Source organism: Lutjanus erythropterus, chromosome 14, assembly GCF_056507025.1.
Source record: "Lutjanus erythropterus isolate fLutEry1 chromosome 14, fLutEry1.hap2, whole genome shotgun sequence".
In the NCBI taxonomy this organism is placed as follows: Eukaryota; Metazoa; Chordata; class Actinopteri; order Lutjaniformes; family Lutjanidae; genus Lutjanus; species Lutjanus erythropterus.
In genome coordinates, this window is record NC_139330.1 from 22084767 (window position 1) to 22103592 (window position 18826).

Below are 18826 nucleotides of genomic sequence, written 5' to 3' on the forward strand. Positions count from 1 at the left end.
CAGGCATAGGGAAACAATAGCATTACTAATGATAAGTCTTGCTGGGGTTTGTTCTTTATAATAAAATAATGAGTAATAAGGATATGATTATTCACGCCTAATAATCATTAAATTGAATGCATGACTAAGTAATTAAAAAACACTTTCATGGGTTATTTTGTTTGTGCAAGGGAGTAGGCATGTCACAGTTACGGGAACAAGTACAACCACAGTTCCAGAAAAGTTGGGACATTGGGTAGAATGTAAATAAAAGCAGAATGCAATGACTTTCTAATCCTATTTGACCTACAAAGACAAGATATTTAATGCTCAATTAAATTAACTTTATTGTTTTTTGTTAATATGCAGTCATTCTGAATTCCAAAAGATGTAGTCCTGGGGCACATTTACTACTCTGATATATCACTTTTTCTTTTAACAACACACAGTAAGTGTTTGGAAACCGAGGACACTAACGGTTGAAGTTTCTAAAAAGAAAATCATTCCCATTCTTGTTTAATATACAACTTCAGTTGCTGAGCATTTCATTGTTGTATTTTTTGCTTCATAATGCATCACACATTTTCAGTGGGAGACAGGTCTGAACTGCAGGCAGGCCAGTGTAGTACCCAACCTCTTGTACCACAAAGCCAAACTGTTGTAAGAAATGCAGAATGTGTCATGGCGCTGTCTAGTTGAAGTAAGCAGGGGTGTCTTGGAAAAAGACGTTGTCTGCATGGCAGCATATGTTGCTCCAAAATCTGTACGTACCTTTCAGCATTAAAAGGGGCCTTCACAGATGTGACAGTTAGCCATGATGCCACGAGCACTAATACACCCAATCACAGATGTTGGATTTTGAAGTTAGTGCTGGTAACAATCTGGATCATCCTTCTCTTTAGCACAGATGTCACAATGGTCTCAGGCACTCATGGTTTTCACTCTTGCACCTACATGCAGAGATTTCTCCTGATTCTCTGAATTTTTTATATTAATTATATTCTTTATGTATGTTGTGCTTTATTTTACAGTACACTAATAACGCAGCAAGCCATACTTTGCATCATAGCACAAAAACAATAATTAATATTATGCTCTTTATTAGGCTGTATGACACTCATTATTAGACCCTTATACAAAAGTTATTATTTGCCACAGTTAGACCCTTAGAGGCCAATAGGAACACATTATAAAAGAAGTGTGCTGTAAACTAAAGTGAAATCATATATCTGCCACTTCCCCCTTAAAAACCAAGAACAAGATCTACCAGAAAGATCTTGTCTGTGGGTGACTGCACAGACTTACTGTAATACTGTAGGCCAGGGGTCAGCAAGCTTCACTCTCAAAGGACCCATTTTCGGACAAAAGAAGTCTTTCTGGAACCAAAACAATTAAATTCTCTCTAAACTTTTCTTGTTTGGGATTTGGTAGCCATAACTAGCCCAGGGAGACTTAAGACGAGCCACCAGAAGCAAAATTTTTAGATAAAGGTGTGGAGCTGTTGACGCAGGCTATGATGCAAATTTCATCTGATGAAATATTAAACTTTATTTTACAATTGGAGAAATAAATAAAGGCCCTTTAGGCCTACAAAATAATAAATGAAAATGAAAAAAAAAATTGTTAGTAAATTTTTCTCAAAGCCATTGGAAGCCACTGGAAAATGGCTAAAGATTTGCAGGTTGCAGACCCCTGATGTAGGCAGATAATGTGATTTGATTTGATTTGATTTCAAATAAGTATTCATTGGTCTTGGTTACTCTGCCAATTATATGGGCCCATCCAAAGAAGGTGTGTCTCAAGTCACAGATATGTGCTTTCACTTTAGATAACACCAAAGGTCTGTTGTAATGTGTTCCTAATTACCCTCTAATAATGTCCAATAAGGGAAAATAAAGGGTCTAATAAAAAACATTATTTCTAATAATGTCTAATTTGATACAAGTACAGCTTGTAACATCTTATTAGTGGAAATAAAGTGTGACCGAGGCATCTTCTCTCTGATCTTACTCTCCATGATATACTGAAGTTTCCAATCAGTGCTAATTATGTACTATGGTAAAAACTGTCCTAACATAGGAGATGAATGACAGTGCTGATGAGAGTGGCCCTCGCTTGCCCTTCCACTCTGACCTGAGATGGATGCACCAAAGACTGACATGAAGGCCAGAAACATAGAAGAGGGGAAATTCAGTCCAGGAGATGCAGAGTAACAGTTTATTGCTACAAGTGTACAATATGTACCAGTGATGGTTGCTGTGGTACACATTTATTCTAATGTAACCTACTCAGTTGCCATGCATGTTGAGATAAAGATTTGAAGCTGTAATAAAGGCTCTGCTGTCGGAGGACTGAATAGGACGTGGAGACGAGGAGGAGTGTTTAGACACATGGATGAGCGAAGACTGGAGAGCAATCAGAGAGTAACTAAAACAGGAAAACAGTCTGTTCCCATCAACATCTCCTGAATGACTTCACTTTAACAAAGCCGTTTAGACAAGATGGTGACAAGTCATCAGAGAAAGACAGAGAGCGGCGGAAGAACAAGATGTGGATGTTAGATGGGGAGAGATTATGCAAAATGAGAGCAAAGAAAAACAGACGGGAAGAGAGCAACAAAGGAAAAACATTTCAGATATGCCTTGACAAAAGCTAACTACTAGGGGGGAGGCTGAAACTTTGGCAATGACCTCAGCCAATATTCAATCTTACTCACGTCTCAGTAGAGAACAACATGTATTCTATGAACTGAGATAGCAGCACTCCAAAAACAAAGTAAACAATCTCAGTACTACGGCCACTTTTTTAATTTTGTAGGGAGAAATTGTTCCAAAAGATGTTATAGAGTGCAAGAGAGGGATCTGATATCAGTGTTCAGAGTTTGTTATGTTTCTTAATGAAAAGTGTCTAGTATTTATTGTCAGTTGCTGCCTCCCCTACAGAGCTGGTGATGGCTGCTTATTCAAACAAAAAGAGGAAGAATCCACCTTTGTCTGTTTACTTAAACATGTTAGCACAAAAAATACAATGGAGAGCCCTTCTCCCAGTTCATAGGCAGGTGTGACTTATCAAACCACCCAATTCACTCAAAGGAACGCTCAGATGAAAGTGCATCTGTCTTGCATTTGATGCGAAATCTGATGTTGGTAATGGTGAAAGTTTATACTGCAGCACTGGATGTAAGTTTACTTGATACACATACCCTGAAACTAACAATATAGTTACATGAGAAAAAGACATGGTGAAACTACAAGGAAGTGATGTGCCTGGCAACACTGTGTAACTTTGATTAGCACCCATTTAAGTGAACAGGTAGAGTGCACTGTGGGTAATTTAGTTAATCTAGAGGTAAGTTTTTTTTTTTTCCAGACCAATTGATTGGTTAGACAGTGAGTAGAAGCTGACCAAGATTTTATTTTCCTGACTACAGCCCTACTGTTTTGAACTAAATGCTTACATCACCATGCTAACATACTCACAGTGACTGTGCAGAAATGCTGTCAGCTTAACTCAGTTAATCAGTCAGTGTGACGCTGCTGTATGTAAATTGACTTGGTTGACATTAATGTAAAGGCATAGCTTTGTGTAAAAAAGAAATGGTCAAACTGCAGGAATTCATGTGCTTGTCAGCATTGTGTAACTTTGATTAGCACCATTTCAGCTACCAGGTCACTCAGTGTAGCTGACATAATCGGGATACAAAATAAGGTAACTGACTAATTAAAAATGAGAATTACTTAGCAAGATTACAATTTTAAAATACATGCTATGTGATGATGTACTGCACACATGGTGCACACATTATATCTCACATTATTTTGTCTTTTAACCAGAAAGAGGAACAACATCAGTGACAGTTCTGCCTTTAGCTTTGAAAATCAAAATATTCTGGGACTGTGGGTGGGATGGTGTGCGTGTAAAAACTACTTTAAGTACATTTACATGCGTGTAATTACTGCTGTTAATCTACATGTGCATTTGCCCATAACCCAGGAAGGAATAACCAGACAAACAATAAATCTAACAATCATAAAACATTACATCAGGCTAAACAATTTCACCATTGTGGGCACTGAGGTGATTCCAAAAGTAACTAAAAGTAATCAAGTTACATTGCTTTAATATTGTGATACTAGGATGAGGTTACTGATTACATTTATTTAGGTTAATGATTCCATTTTTACATTAAAACTTAATAAGTTACTACAATTTTAAAGTCACCCTCCAAATCCTGGAGATAATGTACAGTTTTTTCCCCACAGACCAATAAGTTGTTTGCAGTGTGAGTAGAGAGTGATTGTTTGGTTGACTACAGCCTTAAAACAATACTCCTGAGTTTAGCCATTTAGTATACAACAGGTGTGCCTTTCTGTTGTAGAAAATACAGATAATTTGAGTCAAAAGAGCATTATGTAAAGTAAGGCATTATTCACTGATAAATCTACTGTACTTACAGATCTATGTACCATATTTCCCCTTCCACAATGACTAATCCAGCATGCACTTCCAATATAACCTGCATAATGTGGTAACATGCAGGTCAAAACAACAACACTTTCTACAGACACATTCACACATTGTGTTATTTTACTGTACCCTGCGTCACATTTTCTCAAACATCTGTAGGAAGATGAGTTCATATAGGACAAGATAATAACACTCACCATTCTGGATGTCTTTCATATCAAGATGAATGCTGGACATGAGAATACCCACAGCCTGCGAACGCTTGTTGCTCAAGAGCTTCACCACCTGAGAATTGATGAGACAAAGAGATGTGAGCTGTAGAGTTTTACAAGGCCAAGGAGAACAGGGATATTAATACTCCAAATAGCATGACATAAACACACACAGACATACACATGCAGACATTTAATAATGACTGGAACAAAAGACAGGAACATCACTCTCCTTTGTCTGTTTACATCTGTGGGAGGAAAACTTAATACTATTCAACCGCAAACATTAGCAAAATTATAATGCTGTCTAGTTGAATTATGATGATTAACAATTTCTCCTTTTCCCCCAAATTTCCACATCCATCATCTTTCAGTCATGCAAATAAAACCTTTTAGAAAACAAGAGACTGATTAAACATACAGAGGATCTCTGTGGTTTTGTTTATATTACATTTTAGAAAATTGCACAAAGCAAAGAGAGGACTACAATAACTTCTAGTCAAAACCATTGTGTCCCAGGATCGTATCTGATCCAATATTAACAAACGTTGGTCGACTTCTCCAACAGCCAGGAGTTGAATATCAAGCCTATGTTGTTGTTATGCATGAAAAACTGCATCCAAGGGGGCCATTATGAACCGCAGCTCGCCTGAGTAAGCAGAAGTGTGCACCGGGTAGCAAAGTGGTGAAGGGACAGGACAGGAAACCCGTCGCCTACTGTGATCCAGACAGAACGCTTCCATCTAAACCAGATCACACAAACCACAGGCCTCTCAAACACACAGGAAGTTATATCACCAGGCCCCAACTGTCTCCGTTTTCCCAGCTCGACCACAGCTTCAGGGGACAGGCCATTTGAGATATGATGCCAAACGGCTTCCACAGTGAGCCTGTGATAGCAAGTGTAGGGTAGCCGCTTCATGGCAGTAAAAAAAAATACATCATTCGTCATGTTTTATCAGCTGACCCCAACTCTCCCAAACGAACAAACACGTTCAACTTACACAAAACAGAGTTCAGCGGTGTAGTAACCATAGCCGGGTTGCCTGATATTACAGAGGATCATTTTACCACTTCTTATATAAATGTAAAATGAAAATTCCCTTGCAGTGTATCAGTAGTATCCTTTCATAATGAAACACAGCTGGATCCATGAAGCACTATAATTACTGAAATTATTTTCGTGATGAACATATTCAGGACAACAAAACAGCCCCGAAAATTTCATCTAATATGCTGTCTTTCAACAGTTTTATGAGATCCATGTGTTTAAGTTTTTGGTTTAAAGAAATCCTTTTAGTCACATTAACTATATGTTGATCCATTTATCATTTCGGGGTTGGCCAATATGGACTTTTATCAGTTCAGTACAGCTCTGGTTCACATGTAAGGAACAACTCCCTAAGGTATAAGTTCACTCAAAATGAGAAAAGGAGACCTGAAAATTAAATGGCGCACAAGTTTTGAGCTGAACAAAAAGTGATTATTAATTGTAATCTGATCTCTTTGTCATTAAACATTGGGATCAAGCACCAAGTTCAACTAAACCCACTAATAAGAATTATCCTGACCGAAAGGATGCTCATCCTGACAGTTTGACAGTCTGAACTGAGCAGGACCTGCAGAATCCATGTATTTATCATAAACTGATGTCTGTGACCCACAGGTGTCTGAAAAGCCATTATGAAGTTGTTAAGGTGAGGCCACACTGGCTGCATGTTCCTGTGTGTAACGGCTACCTTACTGGACTGCTGCAGCTTGCAGACCTGTGGTGTCCACACAGACAACATTTCTGCTGTGGCACTGCTCATGCCAGCTCTGTCTTTCTACATTAAGTCAGCAGCAGAGCTCTGAAGAGAAAAGTGTTGTCACCAGAAAGCAGTGTGATTTTTTTTTCTCCATCCTTCAGTGGGAGGGGGAGGGTAGGGAGAAAGAGAGGGCGGGATAAAGGGAAAAAGAGAGTGCACTGGAAAAATACTGCCCTGCACCCATTTTTTTCATATCTGTGACATATTCTTCAGATATAGACATTGAAACTAAACTAAAAGGTGTCATGTTGCTAGTTTGATGTTGATATGACATCAATAGATCACTTTCACTGTGTATTTTTGCTGAGTGAGTGTGCAATGAGTGTGCACCTACTTTAATTTGATTAATCATTATAGTAATTTTTTCAAGTACAATTGCAAAACAGCAACAAGTTAGGATTTGTAGCTTTTTTAGTCTTTGGTGATCGCAAAATAACATACACAACATACATAACATTGATGAATTGAGAAACTAATCACTGCATTAAGTTGTAAAATAAATAAATAAAAGTAATCAGTTGCAGCCTTCCAGTTATTTATATTCTTCCCTAACCTGCTTATAAGAAACCGTCATTCATGTGTGATCGAAAACTTTAAGCTGTGAGGAGCTTAGGACTTAAGCTGCACATTAGCATTCATTTGATCAGAAGTGAAAACACACTTTGCATCTCAAAAATCAAACACTACTCAAAATACTGCTGGATGAACCCCAAGTGCCAAGAAAGAAAAGCCCCAAAATCTTCCATCTTGAACAAATGCAAGTCATGTAATTTAGCACCATAATTCTACAACTATATTCCAACTATACATGAAAAAGGCAGTAAAACAGCTCCTCTTTTAAACCTCTCTGCAGACAGACAGGTCAACACATGACACTGGGTGTCAGTGGCAGTATTTCTTCACATCGGTAACTGATGTCAGCCGAGGCCTTTAAACTTGCCGGGTGCTGACGTCAAAGCTGCTCTCTAGTGGTAGTTCTAGAGAAGATGCTTGTCCCCTCTCATCAGCAGAACAGTTGAATTCACAACACCCTGGGGGATGGGAATAGCTGCAAGTAGTAGGAGATGGGATTAATCGTTTTGAGGCCTGGGGCCGCTCCTCATGAGCTGAAAATGTCAAAGGTTGGCTTCAAATTGAGGTCACTCACAGTTCTACGTACTGCATTTATTTATTCTTCTGATATTGACTTCAGCATCATGCAGTGATGACCGAAGGAATTTAACCCACATCCACTTCAATTAGTCTCTTGTCTCAATTTAGCAATACAACCACAACATGAGCAACTTCATGATGTGGTGGCAGACTTATTCGGAGTCCCATCAATCAGAACATCACAGCAAAGAAAGTCTGTTTCAATAGAGAAGAACACACTCGTTCTGATAGTTCCCCGTCTCCCTGCCCTGTGTCGTCTCCTATATCTAGACCAGCAGGTGCAGTGCTGCTCTGTGCAGAAGTGAATTCCCCCATTGCGTCTCTCAGGTGTGGAAGAATTCATCTGACAGCTACTGAAGTGTCAGCATGCTTGATGACTACGGTGACTATTTTTGAAGTGTGTTTGAAAAGGAATTCCAGTATGAGGAGTGTAGTTTTCTCGTGAAGGGCAAACTTGCTTAGCTTATCTACTGTTTCCCACTGCTGTTTGACTTGTGCTCTGTTGGATCACAACTGCAAGGTGAGTTTTTCCTCTCCTATCCTATACATATGGGGCTTTAACTTCAAAGTTACTTTGTGATGTGTGCGTACTCCTCATAAAACTTAAAAGAAGCTCATGCTTGTGGTTGATGTACAGGCACATGCTTCATTTTTTTTTTTATACAGGACTCTCTGGACTCCTCACAGCACTTATTCCACAGCACTGAGCAGTGAAGGCATACTATACAGGATTTCCTTTAAAAATAAAAGGATACACATATAAATAATATAAAAATAATCCCCCTAAATCATCACTTAAAAGCAACTGTCTATATATGCAGAGATCTTGTCCTCTGCCTGTAATTAATGGGATAGTTCGATGTATGTATGAGGTACTGATTCATAGCCGGCGCATTAACTAGTCAGTGGCCCACTCAGTTTGGAGAAGGAGAGAGGGGCCCCAGCACAGAAGCATTTTAGCCACATAAAAAAGGTCCAATATCCATTTAAATGTGTGCTGTATAATAATCGCTGCCTTCAGACAGTATTTCTGACAGAAAACTGCTGTTATAAAAGCAAAAATATTACTCTCTCCAAACCTACCAGACTCCTTTGGCAAAAACTGTAACCTCACAGAACACGGGTGCCTCGATCAATTAGTTGTTTTAGTTATTGTGTGACTCTGAACTAACCCTTTAAAATCATGATAAAGTCGTACAATGACACAAACAAACTAACCAATCATGGCTGCAGCAGACCAGCTTCTCCTGTGTTCTGGGAGGTAAAATTAAAGAGAAAAAGAGCTGGAGGCCAACAAAATAAAGACCAACATTGCTCCATTGGACAATAAAGTGCGATGAAAGGTCCATCAGCTGCTCCACACCCGGCATGGAAGTTTTGACAGAAGTTATGTAATGTGGCTTTAGAAACCACTCAAGTAGACCTACATTATTATTATTTTCATTATGTTAAGGCTAGAGAGTTCAAGCATCGTTCACTAGTCAAACTTTCATTCAACTGGAACTTTTTTTGGAGAAGGCTTTATATTTTGGCGTTAATTCATCACTTCCCATAAACTTAAAAGATTTCCCCCCAATGTCAGTGCCTGAGAGCAACATTTCATCTCAGCAAAAACTTCTGGATGATTCCACTGGGTCTCAATTAGAAGAGTGAAACTTTCTTCCCCGGTGCAACATTATTTGTGATTTAGACACACAATTTAAGAAAATAGTACTTCAACATAAACATGTTGACTAGAGCAGCTTTAGACTGTGAATCAAATGTTTGACTTGCAGATTGATGGAGTGACATAAAGGGCATTTGGGGAGGCAAACAGTCTGACTATTAAACAAAGTCGTACAAAAAGCACAATGGGAGGAACCACATCACGAAATACAGCTCCCAGGCTTCTCCCTCCCTCCCTTTTTTCCTCCACTCTCTCCCCTCTCCCTCTCTGAACAGTCATCACCGTCGTGAGGTTTCCTCACCGCACGCGAGACGTTGGCTCGGTGCCACTGGATGGTCACGGGGGAGTCGGGTGGGAGCCAGAGCTCACACCACATAATAACTGTCTGGCTGTAGCAGTTCCTCCTGTCACTCAAAGCAACCCGGCGCGCAGAGAAATGGAAAGGGACGGGGCACCAGAGGAGTGAGAGTGACGATGGGAAAAGCCCTGAAGAGTGCCTTATTTGGCAACCCAGGGCGACATACGCACAGATTTTCATATATAAACAAATCAGCACAGATGTACAAACCCCGATTCCAAAAAAATAAATTAGGATGCTGTGTCAAACAAAAATAAAAGCATAATGAAATGGTCTGCATACTTTTTGACCTACATTCAATTGAATACAGAACAAAGATATTAATTTTCAACAGATTACCTTTATTGTTTTTTCTAAATATACACTCATCCTGAGTTTGATGCCTACAACACGCTCCAGAAGAGTTTGGACCGGGACATGTTTACTACTGCGTTACATCACCTTTTCTTTTAACAACACTCAGACAGGTCTGGACTGCAGGCGGGCCAGTCTAGTACCCGAGCTCGTTTACTATGAAGCTGTTGTAACACATGCAGAATGTAGCTTGGTATTGTTTTGGCTCAAATAAGCAGGGACGTCTCTGAGTACATATTGTCTGTATATCTTGCTCCAAAACCTTCCCTTGTCTTCACTTGCAATTGTAAATGCTCTGATGAAATGATTTGTGTTGCTGAGCACTTATAGTAATATCCTGAATACAATCATGTTGGTTTTCAATGCAGTGCCGCCTGAGGGGTCAAAGGTCATAGGCATTCAATGTTGCTTTTTGTTGCTTTTCATTCCCTATCATGTTAACAATCAAACTGTTCACCTGTTTACGAGCTTTTTTGTTTTTTTAACATTCCACAACTTTCCCAGTCTTTCCTAACTGCTCATGTCCCAACTTTTCTGAATCATGTTGCAGGAAACAAATTCAGAATTAAAGTATATTTACAAATAACAATTAAGTTTATCAGTTTGAGCATTAAATGTCTTGCCTTTATACTGTATTCAATTGAATAAAAGTCAAAAAGGATTTGCAAGTCATTGCATTCTGTATTTATTAACATTGTGTACAGCATCCCAACTATTTTGGAATTGGGGTTTGTAGTATAATGTATATATACTGTATATTATAGATTGATAAAGAGGCACAGAATCATAAAACATACTATACCTGTTTTGCTTTTGACTTGCTGATTGTGTCTGAAAGTGGCTTTTTCTTCTCCTTTACAGCACTTTTGGAGAATAGTTCCACAAAGTCTTCAAAGTCTACAGTCGGTTCCTCGATTTTCTCCCAGACCAATGACTCAATGGATCTAAAGATAGGAGGAGGGGGAATTATTTACAGTGCAAGCAGACAAGTTTTAATCTGCCATGCATTGTTTGAAAAAGAACCTCAAAGTCCACTTTATAGTATAACTCCTGTTCTTGTTTCACCACAAAAGGCATTTTTGACATTTCTAGATCGTCTTCTGCTGTTTTACGAGTACCCATTTGTCATCTTTTGCAGAGTGAAAAGTTATACACTTGTCAAACCAGTCAGCCAAGAAATTACATTTAGAATTCATTATCAAGTTCCTCACTTGCATGTAAATCAAGTAGTCTATTTCTAGACGCGTACTCAGCTACAATTTTCCAAGCCTTATTAAGGAAAGGAAACGTGGTTCAAGTCAATTCACTGCTGACCACAATGCCTGGACTGCATCACTTTCATTTTCCACAAGGTTAGCATCTCCATTGCCGTCACAGCGCGTGGTCGATCTTTATCTTAAGTGGACAAGCTTCCTCTCAATTCTCTACTGTTCAGAGAATACCTTTGTGCAAATGATCCACATCTATCTTCACTTTATATCCTTACTTTTTAGCATGCAGCTGGATGCGTGTCCAGTAGAGGGGCTTCATTGGCTTGGGGGGCTCGATCACAGCCTTGGCAGGGGCAGCTTCCTGGACCATCATGGAGGGCATGGGGCCTGGTGGTGGTGGAGGCCCAAAGCCTGGGGGTGGAGGAGGAGGAGGGGGACCCATTCCTGGCGGAGGGGGTGGTGGAGGAGGGCCCATGCCCGGCGGTGGAGGAGGTGGGGGTGGAGGTCCGAAACCGGGCGGGGGAGGAGGTGGTGGCGGTCCAAAACCTGGTGGTGGAGGGGGAGGGGGAGGCGGTGGTGGACAAGGTCCAAGCCCAGGTAGAGGTGGTGGTGGAGGAGGAGCTACACCTCCTGGTAAAGGTGGAGGTGGTGGTGGTGGAGGTGGGGGCATACCTCCAGAGACTGGAGGCGGTGGGGGCGGTGGGGGTGGTGGAGGCGGGGGAGTCGGATGGGCGCTGCTCTGTTGCCTCTGCTGGCACGTGTTGCAGACAAAGCTTTCAGTAGTTTTGGGGATGGAGGATGAAACAGAGGGCGACATGCTGCCTGATCCTCCGTTGAAAGGCACGTCAAACTTAATGCTCTCCTCCACAGGCGAGGTCTGGACAGACACCTCCTGGCTCATCTTCCCCAGTCTTCCTCCTCTCATCTGTGAGGCCTTGTGGTGAGCAGTGCCCACAGTTCCCACATTATCCCAGCTGCCCTTTGCCAAGGAGGCCTGCTGGCCCTGCAACACAGCGATCTTAATCCGCAGGTCATCAATGGTCCTCTCCAGCTGAGGGATGAGACAGCTTTCATCCTCTGAGGACGACTGACCTGACTTCAACCTGCTTTCTGTCTGTCAACAAACACACACACACACACAAAAATTTCAAATAACATGCAACTGCAATTAAGGTTTGCAAATACAAACTGTAGAAAATCCAACCCATGAGTTTGTGTTTCATGCTTTTCCTATAAACCCCAATTCCAAAAAAGTTGGAACACTGTGTAAAAGGTAAATAAAAACATAATACGATGATTTGCCAATCCCTTTCTTTCTATATTCAGTTGAATAAAGTACAAAGACAAAATATTCTGCACATACAAGTTAAGACTCTACCATGCAAAGCAAAATTCAACATTATCCACGAACGCTGGTTACTTCTGTAGACCCGAGCTCATCTGCCATGAGTGGAAAAGCCTGCTGTGGTCTGAAGTGTCCACATTTCAAATTGTTTTTGGAAATCATGGATGTTGTGTCCTCTGGGCTAAGGAGGAAAAGGACTGCCAGATTGATACCATGGCAAAGTTCAAAAGCCAGCATCTGCAATGATATGGGGGTGTGGGGGTGTGTTAGTGCCCATGGCATCATGGGTTACTTGCACATGTGTGGAGGTTCCATTAATGCTGAAAGGTACATACAGGTTTTGAAGCAACATATGCTGCCATCCAGGCAACGTCTTTTTCAGCAAGACACATTCTGCAAGTGTTACAGCAGAGAAAACAAGAAAACAAAAGCAAACAAATAAACAAACAAAAAACCCATCAGAGTGGCTTAGAGGTAAAAGAGTTCAAGTGCTAGGCTGGCCGGCCTGCAGTCCAGACCTGTCTCCCATTGAAAATGTGTGGTGCATTATGAAGCACAAAACACAACAACAGAGACCGCAGACTGTGGAGCATCTGAAGAAGTATATAAGCAAAAAAAGGAAAAGAATTTCATTTTTAAAACTTGAGCAGTTGGTGTCCTCAGTTTGCAAATGCTTACCTCAGTAAGCATTTTTCAGCATGATGTTAAAATAAAAGGTGATGTAACACACTTTTTTGTATTGTACTGTATTCGATTTAATATAGTATGTCAAAAAGGATTTGAAAATAATTGCATTATGTTTTTATTTATGTTTTGCACAGTCCAACCTTCTTTAGAACTGGGGTTTGTACATGAAACGTTTTAAAGCAGGTTGTTGAGCCTATCTTGAAAAGCAGACATAAAATTTGCTGCTAAATCTTGGGACATGTTATCATTCAATAAATTATGCACTATGAACAGCAAAACACCCACAACTGAGGGAGCTTAGTGACAGAGCTATGCGCTAAAGAAGGGTCAAAAAAGTCCATTATGTCTAGACTCCATCAGACCTCTGGCTCCAGACTGGTTAGAGCAGGGATGAGGGGATACCGAGAGATTTGACCCCAGAGACAGTGAGTCTCGTTGGGCCTCACATGGGGAGGGTCTGTGTCTGCTAGTACAACATTCCCCAGTTGTGGTCACATCATTGAATCTTAAGGAGAATGTTCCGTCAGTATGACTTTCCTAATTTATTAACTCCTCTAGGAAACAGGGAGGTTCACTGTGATCATGTAGCAAGTCTTTCAGGACAAGCCTGACCTCTGGTGGACGAAGAACAATTCACAGCTGATGAGTTTATCCACAGCAACTTGGGAGAGATGAGACTACGTCATCAAAATTTTACAGGTCAGACAGGTCATGTTGTTTCAGATTTCAAATCAAGATCAAATATGCATCTAATAAAAACCTTAAACACAAACTATGCAGGATTTTCTCCAAACTCATGGACTCGTCAGGCCACGGCACACTTTTCCACTCTCCATCAGTCATTATAGATGAGCATGGGCCCAGAGAAGTCAGCAACATTTCTGGATAATGCTGATATATTGCTTTTGCTCTGCATGGTAGATTCTGTGGATGCAGCGCCAAACTGTGTTTATGACAGAGGTTTTCCAAAAAGTTCCTGAGCCCATGTAATATTCCTTATACATTTAAGTGGATTTTCAATGTAGTGCTGCCAGAGAGGTGCTGCTTTGCTCCTTACTTGCAGAGATTTCTCCAGATTCTCTGAATCTATCAATGATATGTAGTGTAGATGTGAAATCCCTCAATTCCGTGCAGTATTGTGTTAAGAAATGTTGTTCAACTGTTGTAATATTTGCCAACACAGTTTTGTACTTTGCATTTGCATTTGCATGTTTTCATTTGTGTACAGTTACAATGAAAAAGAAGTACACACAAATACTCACACAAAAATAAATAGAACAAAACAAAACCCAATAAAAATATTTTCTCATCTATTATACTGTATTTATGTAACAGGTTTACAAGAGGGAAGATGCTCTCTGATGGTAGTGGTACAACAAAGCTCTATGAATCAAATCAAGCATTATGGAGAGAGCATGAATAGTGCAAACACAGTGTAAAATATTTATAGATGAAGACAGGATGTAACCAACCTGAGAGTGAAGAGCTCCTGGTGTCTTGGCTGATGACTGATGCAGAGGAGATCTCAAGCTCTGTTCCCTGCCTGTGGTTCGCCCCCCATAGAGTTCCCACAGGTGAGAAGACACCGGCAGGCCTACAGAGACCCAGGAGTACAGCTGTTCCTCCTGCACACAGTTTAGAAAACAAGCAAATGAATAGATCAGGCGTTTGTGCCTGAAACCACTTGGTCCACCAAGGACTACTGTATATGGCATACAATGTGAACATATGTTAGGATGCACAATGATTAAAGGTTAATAACATCCACCAGGGATGTGAGTCAAGTGGTTGCTCTTTCTGCAAGCTTCAAGCATGGAGACACTTGGGAACAATAAGCAGCAGTAGAAGCATAAAGTTTTTTTTTCACCTTTTCCACAGCCAATGTAGGGATCAGTCTGAAAAATACTGAGACAGTAAAAGCTTATTCTTAACCAACAGTTTATTCTTTATTGTCCCAAATCATCGTATCATTTGCACAAGTCAAAGTTATAATAACAATGACTAATACTTTGTGGGCTGAGCTGGACTTCTTGCTTTCAAAATTAACCGTCCTCCTGTATTTATTTTTTCAACAAAACCTCCCCTGTTCATCATGAAACATGATGTCTCCACTTGACATTACTAAATGATCTGTGGGTACTGCTGGACCTCATTTATTCAGGGCTGAGCATCAATGGTAAGAGATAACTTAGCCTAAGAACACATTAAAATAATTGTTGCTGCATTCCTTCTCCCTCCTCCTTCTTTCTTCAAATGGTCCACTTCATAACCACTCAGACATTTGTATGCAATATCGCCCTCAAGATGCCTTGAAATGCAACCAAAGAGCTTCTTTGGCAGCGAGTTTCTTAAAGAGATAGTTAGGATTTTTTTGATACATAGCTTAGCTTCCTACACCAGTATTCCTGCTGCTTCTCCAAACCAGGGGTGTGCCAACCGCCGTCTACTGTGTGTACTACTCCGATGATGCATAAGTACTCCATACAACCCTGCTTCAAAAAACCTGAAGTATCCCTTTAATGTTCCTGTTACATGAAAAAAGGTGCCTGCAAAATCTCATCTGTTGTTAGATTGTGTCTCTGTGGCCAGGAAAATGAAGCTAGAACGGCTTGTTAGTGTTGTGGCAATATGCACAGAGATTAATCCTTCTAATGTACAGTAACAAACGTTTCTCAAATATTAGGTCCTTAATCACTCCAAACAAGCATTTAATTATAATCTGAGAATCAGTGCATTTGTATTCATATTAATTTACAGTACTCATTTTAAAGACTCAAAAGACAATACTGGACACTACAACAGACACCCACAAACATTTTAAGGCTCATTCAGAAGACCAAAAAGTGCCAAGGCGAACGTGTTAAATCTAAACATTGCTGCCACTTTAGCTAAAAGTGCAGAGATCAAGTTGTACCTAAAATGTTACGAATTTTCTTTATTTTTCCTAAATACTAAGGTGCTTTCCCTGGTGTGATTTCTCAGGAAACTGGCATAAAGAGCTTAAACACAAAATTTGGTACTTTCCATGTGGATGTCCAGTTAGTATTAATGGCAAATGTAGTCAACTGAAGCAATAAATTCCTCAGTGCGTGCTTATTGAATACGAAAGCTGAGATCTCCTGCTCATTGCCTTGCCAGGCCGTGCCTGGATGCATCGCTGTGTATCACCACCCTAGCCAACAGCCATTACTGTTACAACTCAGCTTTCTCAATAAATACAGTACCCACTGAGGAATTTGTTGCATCAATTGACTACATTTACCATCAACACTGACTGGAGTGACAAAAAACAAGCTAACACACCACAGTGTAAAGCAAATAATTATCAAGTTTGATCACATTAAATCTGCTAATATGCGTAAAGTCATGTATGCATGCATCATGTGTGAGCATAAATGTCTCAATTTTTTGTCCTGACAGAACATTTCTCTAAGTACAAAACACATTAACTGCATTATGGTAACATGATGTACAGCCGGAAACATATACACACAGTACAAAGCATGCCAGACTGATGTAAGCCCATGCCACTCATTAGTATTTATCCACACAGTAATGTTTTATCAAGTGTAAAAAGAGATGAGACTTGATTTATACAGAGATATTACATACTCATCCTCTTCAAACACCCATTTTTGGGCTGAATGAAGCTGATGGAGTATTTAATTTCTGGCAGTATGCAGAACAAGAAACAAACTACTCACACATTTGTTCAGTGCTTGAATAAACACCGGTGAAATTAGATACAAGGCCATATTTAGGTAGCACAGTGGAGGACAAATAGGAGATGAGATATAAGGATAGAAATAACAGAATGGGGAGATGGAGAAAGATGAAAGCAATGTAGGAAGTGATTAATTTCAAGATGGAATTTAACTGTAAAAGGAAAATGAATATAAAAGAGATATTAAATGGGGCTTAAATTTAAAAGCTGCAGAAACAGACTGATTATTTATTTTAAGAGACAAATTAGCTGTAAGATACAAAGCAATAACAATGAGATCTGAATTCTCAATAGCAACAGCAAAGGTTGTTCTTGGTCAAGCTGAATAATGCAGGGCTCCAGGCCAAGCCCTGACTGAAGTAGGCAGAGAGTGGGGATAAAAAAGAAACACAAAAACACGGGGGGGGCAGGAGTCCAATCCCATCCAATCCTGACAGGGTGAGCTTTTTGCTGTGGAAGAGCAGCCTGAGCCCAGGGCACGTGGAGTTGTTACATAACATGGTCAGCAGATGGTCTACGCAAGCACAGATGTGTGTGTGCATGTGTATTTGTGTGTGTGACAGAGTGTCAGAGGGACTGCCATTAATCCAGCCATGCGAAAAAAATGCCTGAACATGTATGGGTGTCTCAGGCTGTCCTTTTGTATATTTGAGTGCACATGTGGCAGAGCTGTTCAGAAAAAGAACACGCTCTGGATTTGTGGCCTACTGTGAGTGCACACTACACGAGCAAAATAAGATGTGATTGTATTTATGTGAAAGCTTTAGAGCATGCATGTTCTGGTGAGTAATCTTGCTTCTGACTGTTTTTAGATATGCATATTTACCTTTATGATATGAGCATGTACAGTGTGTGCCCATGCGTGTGTGGGGGAGGTGCATCTTGCAGCTGGAGACCAACACTAATCAGTTTACATTCTTTGATATTCAACAGACAAAATAACAAATTCAAGAGTCTATCGTCATGCTAGCACATGGTAGCAGTTGGCCCTCTGGGCTTTCTGCTAGAAAGCATTAACCCTTTCCCTAACCTTAACCTTTCTGGCAGAAAGGCCTAAAGGTAAACTTCTCCCATGAGCCTGGGCTTAAACATGGCAGTGAGCTAAATATGAACTTGAGCATGCCAACATGGTCTCAATGACAATGCTAACTGGTTAATCTTTAGTAGGTCATATAAGGTGACCAGATTTCTGAAATGAAAATAGGGAACAGTTCCAGATTGGTAGTAAATAGAACATTAAAGCATCTACTGTTGTTATCTATGACATAAAAAGAGGGATAATTCCAGTTTTGTGTATTTTAACCATGGTAACTGTTGTACTATCATAAACTATGGTGCAGACTGATGAAATTGGGTAATAACTTAGTAACTTTGGAAATCGTGTCGGAAACATCAAAGTTCGAAGTACCACGGTGAGTGAAACTATGGTAAACTGTGGAGCACTTAATAAAGAAAATAGTCAAACTACAATGATTCTCCTCCTCTTTTCTTCACTTGTCTTCCTTCTCTTTACCTTTCCACTTGACTTTTCTGCACTCTCCTCGCTGCACCAAGTTTAGTTTTTTTCTCTCACTCTCTCCTCCTTCCTCTTCAATATTTAATAAATAGCAAACTATTAGATAAAATACTCTCGTTTACATATTCATATTGCTTGCTTTTGTATTTCAAACACATTGTTTAGCATAAGTTGGCAGGCTCTGCAACCACATCTTCACCTTCTCTTCTCTATCTCCTTCATTCTTCCTACTATCCAGTCTCCCCCCGTCCCTCCACTCTAATTGATTTGAAAAGATGTTTGCAGTGATGTTGTGGATTCACTTGACACTTGACACTGACACACTTCTGGTCAAGTCTTCAAACAAC

At 40.1% G+C, this 18826-nt stretch overlaps 1 protein-coding gene across 1 annotated transcript in view; it reads right to left on the minus strand.

Moving 5' to 3' along the window:
- The window catches only part of fmn2a (formin 2a), a 54156-nt gene that overhangs the window by 26288 nt on the left and 9042 nt on the right, over positions 1-18826 (minus strand). Inside the window, exons 3-6 of the mRNA XM_084736132.1 lie at positions 14712-14864; positions 11483-12321; positions 10799-10940; positions 4644-4731 (exon numbers count right to left, since the gene is read on the minus strand). Coding sequence (XP_084592258.1) covers positions 4644-4731; positions 10799-10940; positions 11483-12321; positions 14712-14864 — 1222 coding nt within the window. The remainder of the gene's footprint in view (positions 1-4643; positions 4732-10798; positions 10941-11482; positions 12322-14711; positions 14865-18826) is intronic.